A 20,190-nucleotide genomic window follows, 5' to 3' on the forward strand; every position below is an offset into this window, starting at 1 on the left:
TCACCAAACTCTCTGTTCAGCCACCTTGTGACTTCATGAACTCTTTCCAGGCATCAAAGGCTGAAGTTCTAGAGACATGAATTTCTTTACGGAGATAAGTAAATCTCTTAACACAACACTTTTACCACAAACAGGTACATTTCTGACGGCTGAGTCATAAAGCCTGAGTGTTAAGGAACTGGGACTGAATTCTGTGATGGATACAAATACACTCAAAAAAAATGGCTCTTTGGATGAACTCAATTCAAATATGTGCAGAATTTACATCTAATAAATATGTGTAGTCCCAACTAAATTAAATTACATTATCTTGCATGGATGTGTTTTATTTGAGTTGGGGCTACATATATTTATTAGGTGGAATCCAATCCAATGACTCAATTTTTTGAGTGCATCACTCAAACAAATGACTCATTGGATGAACTCGATTCAGTTATGAACAGGATTTCCGTTTAATAAATATTTAGCCCCAACTCAAATAAAGTGTATCCATGCAAGATAATTTAATTTAATTTAGTTGGGACTGTAAATACAGGAGAAAAGCATCATTACCTGCTTTGAGAACTTCAGCCCTGATACCACAGATCCCTGCAGCTTTACCCACCCTTTGCTGTTTCACCACATTTGCAATGCCATGAAGTTTTTATGGGTTGCAGCAGTAATCAGTCATTAGATCAGTCATGAGATCTCTGAAATCAGAGATGTCTGAAATCTTGGAAAGTTGATCTGCCTCATACCATTGCTCAAGGTAGCCAGGCCTGTCAGACAGAACAGCTGAGTCATCACTGGCCCATCTCTTGTCCTCTTGTCATAATTGCAAATGGACAAGATGTATGTTTGGAGGAACATTACTTTGATACCCCTCTAAACTAAACCATGTTACCAATTAATTTTTTTTAGAGTGGATCAGGGCTTGGAATTTAGTTTATGCTTTAACTTAAAGTGGATTGTGGGGCTTTTGTCAAGGCATGTCCTCTCTGAAAGTCCTTCTAATGAATAAATCTGATATTATCATCTGCACAATACCCATGGATGAGTGCACTCTAATATAACCATTCTCCAAAACAAAAATGTTTCCAGCTGGTCACATTAATGGTCACCACTGCAGGTCAGATATTTCTATCTGATGCTGTCCTTTGCATCTTCCTCTGTCATACCAACCACCTGCACGTCTTCCCTCACCACATCCATAAACCTCCTCTTTGGGCTCTGTCTTCTCCTCTTGCTTGGTGGCTCCATCCTTCTCCCTATATACCAGGGGTGACCAAGTTCGGTCCTCAAGAGCCACATTCCTGACACTCTTAGTTGTCTCCCTGCTCCAACACACCTGAATCCAATGAAAGACTCGTTAGCAGACTTTTAAATGAGTCTTTCATTGGATTCAGGTGTGTTGGAGCAGGGAGACAACTAAGAGTGTCAGGAATGTGGCTCTTGAGGACCGAACTTGGCCACCCCTGCTATATACAATGGGTCCCTCCTCTGTAACCTACTAAAATAGTTTGCTATTTTATATACTAATTTAATTTAATAACATCACTAAAATACATATTTCGTGCAGTGGTGGTGGTCATTAAGTAAACTTGTTTCCATGGTTCCTGGTTCAAATCCCACCTTTACCTGATCTCCATGTAATATGGAGTTACGTCAAGAAGGGTAAAGCTTGTGCCAAATCCCTGAGTAAAAACAAAGGAGCAACTGAAGGGTTTTAGTAAAACATTTCTTTTAGTGAATGATTTCTTGAATCATTAGCTTTTTTTAAAGCAGCAGGGAAAATACTAAAAAACATGTTCCAAGATCCTTCTAAATTATTTATACACTCAACAAAAATATAAATACAACACTTTTGGTTTTGCTCCCATTTTGTATGAGATGAACTCAAAGATCTAAAACTTTTTCCACATATACAATATCACCATTTCCCTCAAATATTGTTCACAAACCAGTCTAAATCTGTGATAGTGAACACTTCTCCTTTGCTGAGATAATCCATCCCACCTCACAGGTGTGCCATATCAAGATGCTGATTAGACACCATGATTAGTGCACAGGTGTGCCTTAGACTGCCCACAATAAAAGGCCACTCTGAAAGGTGCAGTTTTATCACACAGCACAATGCCACAAGATTTGAGGGAGCGTGCAATTGGCATGCTGACAGCAGGAATGTCAACCAGAGCTGTTGCTCGTGTATTGAATGTTCATTTCTCTACCATAAGCCGTCTCCAAAGGTGTTTCAGAGAATTTGGCAGTACATCCAACCAGCCTCACAACCGCAGACCACGTGTAACCACACCAGCCCAGGACCTCCACATCCAGCATGTTCACCTCCAAGATCGTCTGAGACCAGCCACTCGGACAGCTGCTGAAACAATCGGTTTGCATAACCAAAGAATTTCTGCACAAACTGTCAAAAACTGTCTCAGGGAAGCTCATCTGCATGCTCGTCGTCCTCATTGGGGTCTCGACCTGACTCCAGTTCGTCGTCGTAACCGACTTGAGTGGGCAAATGCTCACATTCGCTGGCATTTGGCACGTTGGAGAGGTGTTCTCTTCACGGATGATGCGAAGGAGATGTGTTACACTGCATGAGGCAAATGGTGGTCTCCCCCCCCCCCCCAATAAAACAAAACTGCACCTTTCAGAGTGGCCTTTTATTGTGGGCAGTCTAAGGCACACCTGTGCACTAATCATGGTGTCTAATCAGCATCTTGGTATGGCACACCTGTGAGGTGGGATGGATTATCTCAGCAAAGGAGAAGTGCTCACTATCACAGATTTAGACTGGTTTGTGAACAATATTTGAGGGAAATGGTGATATTGTGTATGTGGAAAAAGTTTTAGATCTTTGAGTTAATCTCATACAAAATGGGAGCAAAACCAAAAGTGTTGCATTTATATTTTTGTTGAGTATATTTAATCCAATTGTAATTCATAATTGGGAAATGCTCTTACTGGGTTGCAGCACTGTTTCCTTTGTTAGATAATATCTGTGCTAATTCTTTATTTTATGTTAGCTATCAAGTATTTGTCTGTGTTAGTTGTTTGGAAGTTCTGAGAAATCTAAGTTAAGTTTCACTTCCATTATATGTCCAAGTTTCAGACACAGGGACAGCTCCCCCTGTTGGTGAGAGACAGTAACATTAGAAATGTGAGACTAAACCACACCCATTGTTAACACCCACATTGTATAAAAATGTTGTACAAGTTACTTCGTGGGCCTTCACAAGATGGACACTGTCTGTGAAGGACACAGACCTGATTTTTGTCATGACCTTTAATAAACTAAAAATGAGGAATACAATAGTTTGGTTCTTGGTAAAGGGCAGTAAATTACATCAAAGAAGTGAGTAGAAATAATACTTTGTTATATCTTAAAATTACAGTCTTTATGTAACATGTTGTATAACTGGCTTGGTACTAGCTTGGCATTAGTTGCAATGTCAGTGCGTTCATATTGCACTGAACTTTAGAATGAGCTGAGCGCCTCCATTGTGAGCAACAGGATTTACAATGTGCTTAAAAATATATACATACACGCATAAAGACATACATGGTGTGATTCCTAGCATTGGCTAATGTTAGCATAAAATTTCAAAAACAGGCAAACGCTCACATGAAAACTCGCTAGAACCACATAATGGAGTGATAATGGGCTGACATTAACATGAAAATTCACTACCATCACATAACATGATACTAAGGAGCTGTTAGCGTGATTTGAGAGGTAGTGGGATTTATAATGTGCTTAAAAATACAACTACAGTTACAGCTTAGCGTTGAAAAAAAATTACTGCACATCTTCAGGTAATTTTACTTGTTGCTTGAAAAAATAAGATAATCTATCTTATATGTGATTTGGTGATGACACTAGCATATAACAAACACACAGATTTGGGCCATAGAGATTTAAGGTATCAATAAAAATAATAATTACAACATAATATTATCTACTACTTGGGAAAACTGACAAATAGCAAAAATGTAAAATTCATAGATTATATTCCTCTCTATAATCAACATATATGAATAGTAATGAAGGAGAAACTGACTTGTACTGATTGGCCAGGCAAAGGGACAGAGCTGGAAAGGATGTGCAGCAGGTTAGGGTGGTAAAAGATGCAGATGGTAATGTGCTGACAAGCAAGGAGTGTGTGTTGAGAAGGTGGAGGGAATATTTTGAGGAGCTGATGAAGAAAATGAGAGTTTGAGAAAAGGCTGGATGATGTGGCAAGAGTAAATCAGGAATTACAAGAGATTAGAAAGGATGAAGTGAGGGCAGCTAAGAAGAGGGTGAAGAATGGAAAGGCAGTTGGTCCAGATGACATTCTAGTGGAGGCATGGAAATGTCTAGAAGAAATGGCAGTGGAGTTTCTAACCAGATTGTTCATAAACATTACATAAATTATTCAAGTTTAATCCTTCAGTTGTTTTCAGGTTGGAAAAAGTGTTTCACCAGTTGTAGAATAAATGTTTATAATTACAATGTTTGGCACAGAATCACAACTATATTTGTTGAACCAAATATACACCAGATTACACACAGTTCCTCTGTGCAGCAATTATTATCTCCTACATGAAATGTGAATAGTCATTTATATAGACTAATAAGGACTCACAAAAACATTTAAGTCACCCATGACAAACAAAGCACAAGTATTAATGTACTTATTATTGTTATACTTGACTGTAGTACAGCATAATAACACATAACATGAACATATTAACCATCATTAATATTTCCAGGAGAAATCAGTCCATTACTGGAAGCAGCTGTTTTCTCACTGAGACTGTTGCCACCTTGATTTTTACATTTGATCCCAAACAAACAGCAGAGTTTCATCAGCATCAGGTCCACAATTTCATCTTCTTCTGATGGCTGTAAAACAGCATTTACATAAAAAAAAATGAATAACACACAAATATCACATCCACAACATAGTTGTGTAGTTTTTCCACATAGTACAGAAGTGACATCAGCAACATTTAGACAAGACATATCCTGTGTGTGCAGTCTACCTTGTGATGTATCTGCTCTTGACTGAATGCCACCAGGATGACAGAAATGAAGAGGTTCAGTACCACAAAGGTCATGAAGATAATGCAAGACCCAATGAGGAAAGCACCAAGTACTGGATTGTAGTTTAGAACCTGAAAAATCGAGAGGCACGCTGAAGAACAGCAAGCTGGTGTGTCTGCTGTGATCACAGAGTTATATTTCTCTCACACTAACCTCTTCGTAGTTAAAAATGCCAAGCTGCAAGCTGATCATAGTCTGAGCAGCATCCAGCAGAGTCCGATAGGAGTACAACTTCCACCCATACATCAGGTTAGACTGGAACATCAAATATCAGAAAATTATCTTTGTTAATAACCACTTATGTATTTAATCCATTGATGACAGTAGGATGATGCAGAGTATGGGAAATTCTCTCACAGCAATGGAGTAGGCCAGGAACATGATGGTCATGACCACCAGGAAGCCTGAAATATCTGTCCATGCTCGACGCAGTGTAGCTGTGATCATATGCAGTTTAGGGTTCAGTCTCAGCAGGTGCCACAGTTTGACTGTAGCCAGCAGCACAAGGAAGGCTATCAGATACCCCAGTACAGCATCTGCACGGGCTGTTTCATGGAAACTGGCATATCTGGACACAGCATGAGATAACATGCTCATGCTGTTAAAAAAGTCACTGAAATTTTAAGGTTGCATGTTACAATATTTTATTTCTGCTCATAGCAACATACATACAAAATGACTTCCCATTACTTATTGTTACTGACCACAGAGTGTATACGAGGTCTGTCCAAAAAGTAACAGACCTTTTTATTTTTTTCAAAAACTATATGGATTTGAATCACGTGTGATTGCATCAGCCAAGCTTGAACCTTTGTGCGCATGCGTGAGTTTTTTCACGCCTGTCGGTTGCGTCATTCGCCTGTGAGCAGGCTTTGTGTGAGCACTGGTCCACTCCTTTCGTCGGATTTTTATTGCGAATAAATGTCTGAACGATTTGGAGCTTTGCTGCATCAATTTTTTTTCCAGAAACTGTGAGAGACCTCCAGGTGGACACCATTCGGAAAATTAATATGGCTTTCAGGGACGATTTTATGGGGATTACACAGATTAAGGAGTGCTCCAGACGGTTTAAAGACCGCCCACAGCGTCTGAGAGCGCGCCGCGCTCCGAGCGCCGATCGACAGGCTCAAACCCAGCTGAAACAACCAGATCATTTTCAATGTGAAGGCTTTGTTGATCCGGGACGTCGTCTGACTTTCACAAAAAGGCAGAAGGCGTGGACATCAGCACTTTTTCAGCACATTCTACTGTTACAGGAGTTTTTTTCATGGAAAAAGAAGCGGAGGATTGCGCCACCGTGCCGCTCATGGCGCGGGACAAAACCACCTCCTTGTTGGTCTCACAGGATGGCTTTCAGGTGGCTTTCAGACGGCTTCCGGTTGCTTTTCAGTCGTGTGAATATCCGAGAAATTGAGCATGAGCTGGACATGCCCCAACATGTCCTGTGAGGCTTCATCACGGCGTTGCTTTGCACTATGCGGCTCCGCCGCAACATGCGGAATTCCTCCTCTCCTCTTTCCATGACAAAAACTCCTGTAACAATAGAATGTGCCGTTCATTTCTAAACTGGACGCTGTCTTGATCCGGTATGTCGTCTGACTAGCACAGGAATTGCGGAAGACGTGGACATCAGCGCATTTTCGGCACATCAGGATGGAGCCACATGGCGCAAAGCAACGCCGTGATGAAGCCTCACAGGACATGTTGGGGCATGTCCAGCTCATGCTCAATTTCTCGGATATTCACACGACTGAAAAGCAACCGGAAGCCGTCTGAAAGCCGACCTGTGAGACCAACATGGAGGTGGTTTTGTCCCGCGCCATGAGCGGCACGGTGGGGCAATCCTCCGCTTCTTTTTCCATGAAAAAAACTCCTGTAACAGTAGAATGTGCTGAAAAAGTGCTGATGTCCACGCCTTCTGCCTTTTTGTGAAAGTCAGACGACGTCCCGGATCAACAAAGCCTTCACGTTGGAAATGATCTGGTTGATTCAGCGGGGTTTGAGCCTGTCAATCAGCGCTCAGAGCGCGGCGCGCTCTCAGCAGCTGTGGGCGGTCTTTAAACCGGCTGGAGCACTCCTTAATCTGTGTAATCCCCATAAAAGCGTCCCTGAAAGCCATATTAATTTTCCGAATGGTGTCCACCTGGAGGTCTCTCACAGTTTCTGGAAAAAATTGATGCAGCAAAGCTCCAAATCGTTCAGACATTTATTCGCAATAAAAATCCGACGAGAGGGGTGGACCAGTGCTCACTCAAAGCCTGCTCACAGGCGAATGACGCAACCGACAGGCGTGAAAAAACTCACGCATGCGCACGAAGGTTCAAGCTTGGCTGATGCAATTACACGTGATTCAAATCCATATGGTTTTTGCAAAAATAAAAAGGTCCGATACTTTTTGGACAGAACCTCGGTATACTGGACAAAGCCTGTGTGACATCACCCATAGAGAGAAGCAGAATAGCCTATAGGAATCCCAGAATTTGCTGCTGTGGACGTTGCATTGTTGGCAGCGCCGCCATTACTTAAGCCTCCACTTAAGCCTCCACTTAAGCCTCCACGTAACCCCTTTCACACTTGGCCTGCGTAGAGTTGCATTGCGCTGTAAATCTGTTAGGAAGGCAAGGCTGTGTATGTTGCATGCAGGGGGAAGCTTTCTGTGGTTTTGGCCCGCCTCTTCTTCTTCTGTGGTTTTGAAGCTTCACTGCCAGCAAAGTTCAGCAGAGTCCAGCTAGTCCATGGGCCAAGCAGGTTTTCGGTACCACTTGAGGGGGAAAAAAATGATACTTAGAATCCAGCCTCAGTGTATCATGGCCTACACAAAAATGTATGATAGCCATCCCAGGGTTGTAGCTATAGCCAGGTAGGGGTCAATGAAAAATTACACAGAGGTCAAACTTTAAAAATGCGCTAATCATGTTGAAAACTATATCACATTACTTGTCTGATCATAAAGATTCCAAAAAGGTATAGTTTGGACTATTTATGATGGAATGTTCTGGAGTTATGGGGTCAAAACAGCAAAAATAGAGACAAAGGTCAATTTCACTTTGTACAGGGGTCAAATATTAAAATTGCTCCAATTTCAGTAAAAAATTATGCAAATGACTTCCGGTTATGGTGCGCCTCTCAGCAGACGTGGAACAGAGCCACTCTGAGAGACTTTGAATTAAACCACCGATACAATTCATATAACCTCCCAATTTCCAGTGTACTGCCTGTGCGAAACAAGACCTTATCATCATGCCAGCAAGAAGTTCGAAGCAAACACAAAAACATCAGAAGTCGGACCCTCCATGTGAGTCTGAACCGCCAGCTAGCGAGGGAGCTATAGCTATGCTATTGGAAGATGCTAGTGAAGCTAATGAGGCTAACCAGGCTGATGAAGATGCTGGAGTTGGGAAACCAGGTTTAGCTCCTCCTGACGTTATGTCGGCTATTAAGTCACTGCAGGTTGACTTGCTTCAAGATTTGATGGCCTACTTCACGCAATACAGGGCGTGCAGAATGAGATTCAATCAATTGCTACCCGCGTATCGCAGGCAGAGGACAGAATAGGGACCAATGAAGACGACATCGCGGTGCTAAAGGCTGATAATAGTACTTTTAAAAGTGAGCTGGAGGCAATAACATGTAAAGTTGACGACTTGGAGAATCGCAGCAGGCGCTCCAACCTGCGTCTGGTGGGCCTCCCTGAGAAGGCGGAGGGCGGCGATATGTGCACATTTCTGGCCAAATGGATACTGGAGGTGTTTGGGATGGGCATTTTTCCAGGACCGCTGATAATCGAGAGGGCACATAGAATGGGGAGGCCCCCTGGGGCGAATGCGGCTGCGACAGCTCGCCCCAGAGCAGTGGTGATGAAGTTTTTGAACTACGGGGACAAGACCCGCGTGATGAGGGCTGCCAGGGAGATGGGCACTGTGCTCTACAACAACAACACGAAAATCATGTTCTTTCCTGACGTCTCATCGGAACTCCTCAAGCAACGTAAGACCTACGACGCGGTCAAGAAGATGTTGGTGTCCCTCTCTATTCCGGATCTGCGTTTTGGTATTATCCACCCTGCAAAACTATTTGTAATATACCAAGGGAAACGACATGTGTTTGACAACGCGTTGCAGGCTAACAGGTTTGCTCAGCAACTGAAAGACGGTGGATGCCAGTGAGTATGGCAGGATTCGATAAATATTGCCACGTGAAATACTCCTCCTAAAACCTGACTGGTAATTAGAGTGTGTGGTTGTTACAAAATTTACTTTTTACTTTTATTTTTATTATAATTTGTTTTACTTTTTTCTATTACTTTCACTAAGGAGGTGACGTACAGTGAGTATTTATACTTATATATACATATACTTATTTTGACAAGAGTTTATTTTAATATTTTTCTAATTTGGTGGTTTAAGTTATTAATGTAGCGGGATGAAAGTCCCGGGTCCCAATTGAAAAGACGTTCCCGCTAGCTTGGCTAACGGGGAGTTCCCCTTTGGCTGACCTGGTAGAGGAACGTTCTTTTGTGCGAGCCGCGTGGGTTCGATCCCCCACCGTCGTCCCGGCCATGAAGGTCCTGCTGCTTCGATCTGGCGTCACGAACAGGATGTGGGTCACAGAGTATGCTAACATGCACCTGTGACTTCGAGACGAAGTCAAAAATGGTGGGGAGATGTGTAGCGGGATGAAAGTCCCGGGTCCCAATTGAAAAGACCGTTCCTCTACCAGGTCAGCCAAAGGGGAACTCCCCGTTAGCCAAGCTAGCGGGAACGTCTTTTCAATTGGGACCCGGGACTTTCATCCCGCTACATTGATAATAATATATAGGGCTCTGTTTGTTGACTGTTAGTTTTACGCTGTTCCTTGTAGGATGATAGTGGACCAGCTTAGCCCCATGGCTTGGCCCCCTTTTGGGTCTTTAGGAAGTGTGTATTTGGGATGGGGTAGGTGCATTTTAATGGGAGTTGTGAGTGCACCTTGGTTTACACTGTTCTATTGTTCTGATGTTATCTCTCGGTTACTGGTGTTGTTGTTGGGGTTTTTTTTTCTCTCTCCTCTTCTTTCTCTTCTTCCTCTCCCCCTTGTCAGGCGTGGCACAAACAGAGCAGGACACAAATGCAAAATGCTCACAAACAGACTGGTGTAAGAATTACAAGCTGGAATTTGGTACACAGGAGGTCCAGTAGCGATGGCAAAGGTACAGACAGACGTGAGGCTGAGGCTTGGGCCAAAAAACAGGCTGTGGTCAAAAAACACTGCGTGGAGGTAATCAGAGGCAAAGACAAGTACAAGGTCGAGGGCAAAACAAGGTCAGATACCGGCAGGCAAAACAAGACAAGGACGTGAGTGCTGGAAAGTGAAATCATTCAACAATCGAGCAAGGGACTGTGAGACTGTGAGGGCTTAAATAACTGGTGATGTAATTAGTGGAACAAGACAGAAGTGTCAGGGAAGATAAAGGTAAGTGCAAGAGAGCGAAGGCAGGAAAACACAGTGGAGTGATGAAAGTAACAAAGACACGTGAGCAAGTGCAAGAGCGGGAGTGAGTGAAAATACAAAGCAGACAAAGTGTGAGACAAAAACACAATGGCTGGTGCAGTGATATGGAGTGGGAACATATTTGGGCTGGCATGAAAGAAACAGAAGAATGAACAGAGCTAAAACAGAATCATATAAACCAGACCTGACGGAACTAAGATGGCAGTAAACAAAGAAATCAATTATCTTAACTATAACCGGAGTGAGATGGATCAAAATATAAAAGTGAATGCAATAAACAATGGTGAGATGACAGTATAAACTAAGACTGAATAATGAACAGAATGACAGCCAGTGACTATAAGATATAAATAAAAGGACTTAACAGATAAATAATAAATTGAACATAATCAGAGATAAATAATGACCAATACCTGTGACAAAAGCAAAATACCAAAAATGTGATAAACCGAACTGTAGACCAAAGCATAAATGAACAGAAACAAACTAGGACTGAAGTGACTAAGTGAACATGAATGACAAATACCAGGATAACAGAAACAAAACTATTGATAACATAAGCATGACAACCTGACATGAACATGAAACAAGACCAGACATAACCTAAGCGGGACTATACATGACTAAAAGACAAAAGGCTCAGAACATGAAAAAGGAAAAAACAAAGTCCAGAATCAGAACAGCTGGCCCAAATGGGCCAGATCATGACACCCCTTTGTATTCCCCAAGCAGACTTTACACTATGCACTTCTGACTTAGATGCCCTACTTGCCTGATCTTCAGTTAACTTCTTGGAATGTAAGAGGGTTGAATAGACTAGTTAAGCTGAAACAAGTTATGTCCCGGATTCGTCAATTGAAAGCTAAAGTGGTGTTTTTACAGGAGACACACTTGTCTATGGAAGATATTATTAAAATAAAAAGGAGATGGCCAGGCCAGGTGTTTCATGCTCCATACAACTCTCAATCTAGGGGAGTAGCCATACTTGTGCACAACTCTGTTCAGTTTCACCTAATTAACACATCTATAGATCGATCTGGTAGGTATATTGTTATTGAATGTGAGATTGCGTCAGTCCGATTCAATTTAGTCAACGTGTATGGATGTAACAATGATAACCCCTCATTTTTTAGGAATTTGTTTTTACAACTTGCACCACTTCCTGGTTACCTAATTTTGGGGGGCGACTTAAATTGTACGCTTCAGCCTGAAATTGACAGAGCATCAGGGGTGGACACCACACACCAGCATACAAGGAAGGAATTGTTGCAGTGCATGGCAGATTATAATTTGGTTGATGTATGGAGAAACATGCACAAAGATAAGGTGGCTTTCTCCTGTTACTCTAATACCTATCATACGTTCTCCAGAATTGACTATTTTTTGGTTTCTGTTATGTGTCGGACGCAACCCGGAGAACCGACCAGCGTTTGAAGTACCCAGTATAAAATAAGCAGAGCACGGTACAAAGGATAACAGAGTTTAATAAACATAACAGTGATGTGAAAAAATAGAAAAATGCGCGGTCTGGCGTGGTGGTTTTGCGGTGCGCTCCCAGCAGCGCCAACGGTCCGGAGCCAGAACCAATTCGGACCCAAGGACCCCGCCGACACCCCCCAGGTGGCCGCGACAAACCGAGTCTGTGAAAGAAGGAATCATTATGTGAGTCCACACTCAACACACAGAGAGAACGCTCAAAGGTGCACAAACAGCAAACACTTCCTGGCTTAATTACTAATCAGCTTCCCACCCTGCAGGCATGGAACATCCAGTTCACAAAACTCCACTGCAGAGGAAGCTGATTACACGACCAACATACAGCTCAATATAATAAAGGTGTGAGGGACACCGCATTTACTGACTGTATAAATGTTAGTCACAAAATCTAATGTACCTCAGGAAGTGTGCTGACGAGCGTGAGACCTCACCCCCTCCTCTTTCACAGACCATGCATCAAACCTGGACGTTCTCTGCATCCACTGATGATGAGATGGCTCCCGAGACGACGATCTCACCCGTCTGGTCACAAGGTCGAGTCTCTGGCAAATACACACTGTGTACTCCAGTCTTAAATGCCACCATGTTCCAATCCATGTAGATGCACCATAGCTGTGAGTCCTGACGAGCTGCAGGTGATCAGCCTCAGGTGATCAGGGTGAGGTCCTGATAAACTCAGCTACACAGCCACTCAGTCCCAAATGCAAGCCACCTGGAAGGAAAAACAAAAGACAGAAACAAAAAGGCAGCCAGGCCCCCCCAGCCATACAACAGTTTCTGCAGCTTTGACTCCTTTGATATCTAACTCCTGGTATGATGGCATAGTAATCTCAGATCATGCAAGTGTATCTTTCCAGTTAAATTGACCAAACCGCCCACCTCTCACCCCTAGATGGCGTCTTCAGTCCTTTTGGTTGAAGGACCCAGAATTTTTAGACTATGTAGGAAAGCAAATTGACTACTATTTTCAATATAACACTGACCAAACATCTGCAAGTATAAGGTGGGAGGCATTCAAAGTTTTTTTAAGGGGGCAGATGATTAGCTGTACTAACTTCAGATATAGGACATCTAGAACAGAAATGGAGCAACTGGAAATTAAAATTAAAGATGTGGAAGAGGAAATTCACAGGAGCCCTTCTGACTCACTATTTTCAGAACTTAATAGACTTAGAGCTAAATATAATATCTTGTCAGTTAACAAAGCCACATAAAGCTTGCTCAGGCTAAGGCAGTCATACTATGAGCAGGGTGAAAGAGCCAGTAAACTTTTAGCCTGGCGCATTAAGCAGACGCAAGCAATAAATTCAATTACCACAGATAATGGCTGTGTTACCACAGACTTAAAAGAAATTAATGACACTTTCTCATTTTTTTTATCAGAACTTATATAAATCGGATTATTCCAGTGTAACCCCATTACAACAAAATACATTCTTGGAACAATTAGACTTTCCCACTCTGAGTGAAGACTCCTTAGATAATCTTGATCTTAATATCACTACTGATGAAATTGCCCAAGCCATAAAGAGCATGCAAGGGGGTAGAACCCCAGGCCCTGACTCCCTCCCAATAGAAATATTCAAAATTTTCAAAGAGAAATTAGTTAAACCCCTTTTAGATATGTATCTGGAATCGTTTAGCCGCGGATCTCTCCCTCCTACACTCAATACTGCAACAATTATTTTACTACTCAAACCAGATATACCAGAATCTCACTGTAGCTCGTACAGACCAATTTCACTGTTAAATTATGATTTTAAGATACTCTGTAAACTTCTGGCGAGGAGGTTAGAACCTCTTCTACCTCTCATGGTTCACCCTGACCAAAATGGTTTTGTTAAGGGTAGGCAGGGTTTTCACAACATACGGAGGGTGTTGAACATAAGTCACGAGAAAGGTTGGCATATTGGTAATGCTTTACTGTCAATGGATGCAGAGAAAGCATTCGACAGGATAGAATGGCAATATGTATTTGAAGTTTTGAGGAAATTTGGTGTGAAGGAGACATTCCTAAAATGGATTCAACTGCTCTATTCCAACCCTCAAGCTGAGATATTGACTAACAGCCTTCTCTCAACACCAATCAGCCTTCATAGGGGGACCCATTAGGGGTGCCCCCTCTCCCCCCTCCTGTTTACTCTTGCAATCAAGCCGTTGGCTATGGCTGTTCGCACTCATGGTGGTATATCAGGCATTAAAATTGGCAGTACAGACCATCGTATTGCTTTGTATGCAGATGACGTGATTATGTTCTGCTCTTCTTTGGACACCTCGTTACCTTCTATATTGAACTTAATAGATGTTTTCAGTACATTTTCTGGTTATAAAATAAATTACAGTAAATCAGTTTTATTATTTTTAAATGAAAATGAAAGGCGAAACCCCCCAGTTCAAACACCCTTTTTAGTGTCGGACACGGGCTTGTTTATTTGGGAGTAAAAATTACCCCTTCTGTTGACAGACTTGTTGAAGCTAACTATGACCCTATGACAGAGACAGTAACACAGCTTATAACTAGATGGATGGAACTACCTATATCTTTGATTGGTCGTATTAGTATTTTAAAGATGTCTATCCTGCCTAAATATCTTTACCTTTTCCAGTCAATTCCTCTATCCCCACCAACTTCTCTTTTTCAGACCTTAAGGAAATTGTTTTCAAAATTTATTTGGAATGACAAAAGGCCCAGACTCAGACTTTCCTTATTGTATCTTCCATATGATAGAGGGGGATTAAAATTACCTAACCAAACTTGGTATTTTTGGGCTGCTCAAATCAGAGCTGCAATGTTCTACTTTGTTACAGACCAGACACCTGCATGGGTTTTATTGGAGCCTTCATCTGTCAACATTCCCTTAAATTTGTATTTTTACTCGGCCGATAAGAAACTTATTAAAAAGACTACAAACCCATTTCTAAAGAATACAATAAAGATCTGGTATGAGGCTCAAGCATATTTGGGAGACTCACAACAACTGTCCCATTTTACCCCAGTTTTTGGTAATGATAATTTTCCCCCTGGTAGGGCAGATCTGGGTTTTAAATTTTGGTTTAATCAAGGTATAACGAAGGTGTCTGATCTGTACAAAGATGGTACCTTTATGTCTTTTGAGCAGTTAAAAGAATCTTTTGGTATACCATCGAAACACTTTTTCAAATACCATAAAATAAGAGCTTATGTTGTGACCAAACAGGGGTCCAGCTTAAAAGCCCCTTTGTTATCCACTCTTGAAAGGATTATTATAAAGCATTCAAATGGAAGGGGTCAGGTGTCTGTATTATATAAACAATTTGTGGACAGTTATAATGAAACAACACAGTCAATATTGGAGGCTTGGAAAAGTGACTTAAAAGTGGATGTGTCAGAGGACGATTGGCGCAGGACGTGCTCTTTAGCTCAAACTCAAACTATAAATCCCCACTCTAAACTTTTGCAATATAAGTGGCTAACTAGACAATATATTACACCAGCTAAATTGCATCGCTTTAATCCAGATATTCCAGATACATGCATTAAAAGTGGGGTTCAGAAGGGCTCTTTCTACCACTGTGTGTGGGAGTGCCCCAAAATTGCTTTCTTTTGGAACAAAATATTGAAAGTGTTAAGTCAGGTTGTTGGGAAAATTGTACCGCTAGATCCTACTTTGTGCCTTCTTAATGGTTATCCTGATCAACTAGAATTTCCCGAAAAGACAAAAATGTTATTAAACATTGGGTTTCTTGAGGCAAAGCGCTGCATTGCAAGAGCCTGGAAGGACCAAAAAGTGTGTGGACTGTCACAGTGGTTGAGTGGACTAACATCAATATTGGATTTGGAAAAAATCACCTACATGGCAAGAAACAAACTTGATACGTTTTGGGACATTTCAATCAATCAATCAATTTTTTTATATAGCGCCAAATCACAACAAACAGTTGCCCCAAGGTGCTTTATATTGTAAGGCAAGGCCATACAATAATTATGTAAAACCCCAACGGTCAAAGCGACCCCCTGTGAGCAAGCACTTGGCTACAGTGGGAAGGAAAAACTCCCTTTTAACAGGAAGAAACCTCCAGCAGAACCAGGCTCAGGGAGGGGCAGTCTTCTGCTGGGACTGGTTGGGGCTGAGGGAGAGAACCAGGAAAAAGACATGCTGTGGAGGGGAGCAGAGATCGATCACTAATGATTAATGCAGAGTGGTGCATACAGAGCAAAAAGAGAAAGAAACAGTGCATCATGGGAACCCCCCAGCAGTCTACGTCTATAGCAGCATAAACTAAGGGATGGTTCAGGGTCACCTGATCCAGCCCCTAACTATAAGCTTTAGCAAAAAGGAAAGTTTTAAGCCTAATCTTAAAAGTAGAGAGGGTGTCTGTCTCCCTGATCTGAATTGGGAGCTGGTTCCACAGGAGAGGAGCTGAAAGCTGAAGGCTCTGCCTCCCAATTCTACTCTTACAAACCTAGGAACTACAAGTAAGCCTGCAGTCTGAGAGCGAAGCGCTCTATTGGGGTGATATGGTACCACGAGGTCCCTAAGACAAGATGGGACCTGATTATTCAAACCCTTATAAGTAAGAAGAAGAATTTTAAATTCTATTCTAGAATTAACAGGAAGCCAATGAAGAGAGGCCAATATGGGTGAGATATGCTCTCTCCTTCTAGTCCCCGTCAGTACTCTAGCTGCCAGCATTTTGAATTAACTGAAGGCTTTTAGGGAACTTTAGGACAACCTGATAATAATGAATTACAATAGTCCAGCCTAGAGGAAATAATGCATGAATTAGTTTTTCAGCATCACTCTGAGACAAGACCTTTCTGATTTAGAGATATTGCGTAAATGCAAAAAAGCAGTTCCTACATATTTGTTTAATATGCGCTTGAATGACATATCCTGATCAAAAATGACTCCAAGATTTCTCACAGTATTACTAGAGGTCAGGGTAATGCCATCCAGAGTAAGGATCTGGTTAGACACCATGTTTCTAAGATTTGTGGGGCCAAGTACAATAACTTCAGTTTTATCTGAGTTTAAAAGCAGGAAATTAGAGGTCATCCATGTCTTTATGTCTGTAAGACAATCCTGCAGTTTAGCTAATTGGTGTGTGTCCTCTGGCTTCATGGATAGATAAAGCTGGGTATCATCTGCGTAACAATGAAAATTTAAGCAATACCGTCTAATAATACTGCCTAAGGGAAGCATGTATAAAGTGAATAAAATTGGTCCTAGCACAGAACCTTGTGGAACTCCATAATTAACTTTAGTCTGTGAAGAAGATTCCCCATTTACATGAACAAATTGTAATCTATTAGACAAATATGATTCAAACCACCGCAGCGCAGTGCCTTTAATACCTATGGCATGCTCTAATCTCTGTAATAAAATTTTATGGTCAACAGTATCAAAAGCAGCACTGAGGTCTAACAGAACAAGCCCAGAGATGAGTCCACTGTCCCGAGGCCATAAGAAGATCATTTGTAACCTTCACTAATGCTGTTTCTGTACTATGATGAATTCTAAAACCTGACTGAAACTCTTCAAATAGACCATTCCTCTGCAGATGATCAGTTAGCTGTTTTACAACTACCCTTTCAAGAATTTTTGAGAGAAAAGGAAGGTTGGAGATTGGCCTATAATTAGCTAAGATAGCTGGGTCAAGTGATGGCTTTTTAAGTAATGGGTTAATTACTGCCACCTTAAAAGCCTGTGGTACATAGCCAACTAACAAAGATAGATTGATCATATTTAAGATCGAAGCATTAAATAATGGTAGGGCTTCCTTGAGCAGCCTGGTAGGAATGGGTCTAATAAACATGTTGATGGTTTGGATGAAGTAACTAATGAAAATAACTCAGACAGAACAATCGGAGAGAAAGAGTCTAACCAAATACCGGCATCACTGAAAGCAGCCAAAGATAACGATACGTCTTTGGGATGGTTATGAGTAATTTTTTCTCTAATAGTTAAAATTTTGTTAGCAAAGAAAGTCATGAAGTCATTACTAGTTAAAGTTAATGGAATACTCAGCTCAATAGAGCTCTGACTCTTGTCAGCCTGGCTACAGTGCTGAAAAGAAACCTGGGGGTTGTTCTTATTTTCTTCAATTAGTGATGAGTAGAAAGATGTCCTAGCATTATGGAGGGCTTTTTTTATAGTGCAACAGACTCTTTTTCCAGGCTAAGTGAAGATCTTCTAAATTAGTGAGACGCCATTTCCTCTCCAACTTACGGGTTATCTGCTTTAAGCTACGAGTTTGTGAGTTATACCACGGAGGTCAGACACTTCTGATTTAAAGCTCTCTTTTTCAGAGGAGCTACAGCATCCAAAGTTGTCTTCAATGAGGATGTAAAACTATTGACGAGATACTCTATCTCCCTTACAGAGTTTAGGTAGCTACTCTGCACTGTGTTGGTATATGGCATTAGAGAACATAAAGAAGGAATCATATCCTTAAACCTAGTTACAGCGCTTTCTGAAAGACTTCTAGTGTAATGAAACTTATTCCCCACTGCTGGGTAGTCCATCAGAGTAAATGTAAATGTTATTAAGAAATGATCAGACAGAAGGGAGTTTTCAGGGAATACTGTTAAGTCTTCTATTTCCATACCATAAGTCAGAACAAGATCTAAGATATGATTAAAGTGGTGGGTGGACTCATTTACTTTTTGAGCAAAGCCAATAGAGTCTAATAATAGATTAAATGCAGTGTTGAGGCTGTCATTCTCAGCATCTGTGTGGATGTTAAAATCGCCCACCTATAATTATCTTATCTGAGCTAAGCACTAAGTCAGACAAAAGGTCTGAAAATTCACAGAGAAACTCACAGTAACGACCAGGTGGACGATAGATAATAACAATAAAACTGTTTTTTGGGACTTCCAATTTGGATGGACAAGACTAAGAGACAAGCTTTCAAATGAATTAAAGCTCTGTCTGGGTTTTTGATTAATTAATAAGCTGGGATGGAAGACTGCTGCTAATCCTCCGCCCCGGCCCGTGCTACGAGCATTCTGACAGTTAGTGTGACTCGGGGGTGTTGACTCATTTAAACTAACATATTCATCCTGCTGTAACCAGGTTTCTGTTAGGCAGAATAAATCAATATGTTGATCAATTATTATATCATTTACTAACAGGGACTTAGAAGAGAGAGACCTAATGTTTAATAGACCACATTTAACTGTTTTAGTCTGTGGTGCAGTGAAGGTGCTATATTATTTTTTCTTTTTGAATTTTTATGCTTAAATAGATTTTTGCTGGTTATTGGTAGTCTGGGAGCAGGCACCGTCTCTACGGGGATGGGGTAATGAGGGGATGGCAGGGGGAGAGAAGCTGCAGAGAGGTGTGTAAGACTACAACTCTGCTTCCTGGTCCCAACCCTGGATAGTCACGGTTTGGAGGATTTAAGAAAATTGGCCAGATTTCTAGAAATGAGAGCTGCTCCATCCAAAGTGGGATGGATGCCCTCTCTCCTAACAAGACCAGGTTTTCCCCAGAAGCTTTGCCAATTATCTATGAAGCCCACCTCATTTTTTGCACACCACTCAGACAGCCAGCAATTCAAGGAGAACATGCGGCTAAACATGTCACTCCCGGTCCGATTGGGGAGGGGCCCAGAGAAAACTACAGAGTCCGACATTGTTTTTGCAAAGTTACACACCGATTTAATGTTAATTTTAGTGACCTCTGATTGGCGTAACGGGTGTCATTACTGCCGACGTGAATTACAATCTTACAAATTTACGCTTAGCCTTAGCCAGCAGTTTCAAATTTCCTTCAATGTCGCCTGCTCTGGCCCCCGGAAGACAATTGACTATGGTTGCTGGTGTCGCTAACTTCACATTTCTCAAAACAGAGTCGCCAATAACCAGAGTTTGATCCTCGGCGGGTGTGTCACCGAGTGGGGAAAAACGGTTAGAGATGTGAACGGGTTGGCGGTGTACACGGGGCTTCTGTTTAGGGCTACGCTTCCTCCTCACAGTCACCCAGTCGGCCTGCTTTCCCGGCTGCTCGGGATCTGCCAGGGGGTAACTAACGGCGGCTAAGCTACCTTGGTCCGCACCGACTACAGGGGCCTGGCTAGCTGTAGAATTTTCCACGGTGCGGAGCCGAGTCTCCAATTCGCCCAGCTTGGCCTCCAAAGCTACG

The 20,190-nt window shown here is 41.9% G+C and overlaps 1 protein-coding gene across 1 annotated transcript in view; it reads right to left on the reverse strand.

Annotated features, from left to right (window-relative positions):
* Positions 1-4,540: 4,540 nt before the first annotated feature.
* Positions 4,541-20,190, reverse strand: part of LOC117528020 (polycystic kidney disease protein 1-like 2) — a 113,543-nt gene continuing 97,893 nt past the window's right edge. Inside the window, exons 38-41 of the mRNA XM_034190544.1 lie at positions 5,432-5,642; positions 5,228-5,329; positions 5,014-5,145; positions 4,541-4,873 (exon numbers count right to left, since the gene is read on the reverse strand). Coding sequence (XP_034046435.1) covers positions 4,718-4,873; positions 5,014-5,145; positions 5,228-5,329; positions 5,432-5,642 — 601 coding nt within the window. The 3' untranslated portion in view covers positions 4,541-4,717. The remainder of the gene's footprint in view (positions 4,874-5,013; positions 5,146-5,227; positions 5,330-5,431; positions 5,643-20,190) is intronic.

This window comes from Thalassophryne amazonica, chromosome 2 (assembly GCF_902500255.1).
Source record: "Thalassophryne amazonica chromosome 2, fThaAma1.1, whole genome shotgun sequence".
NCBI lineage: Eukaryota > Metazoa > Chordata > Actinopteri > Batrachoidiformes > Batrachoididae > Thalassophryne > Thalassophryne amazonica.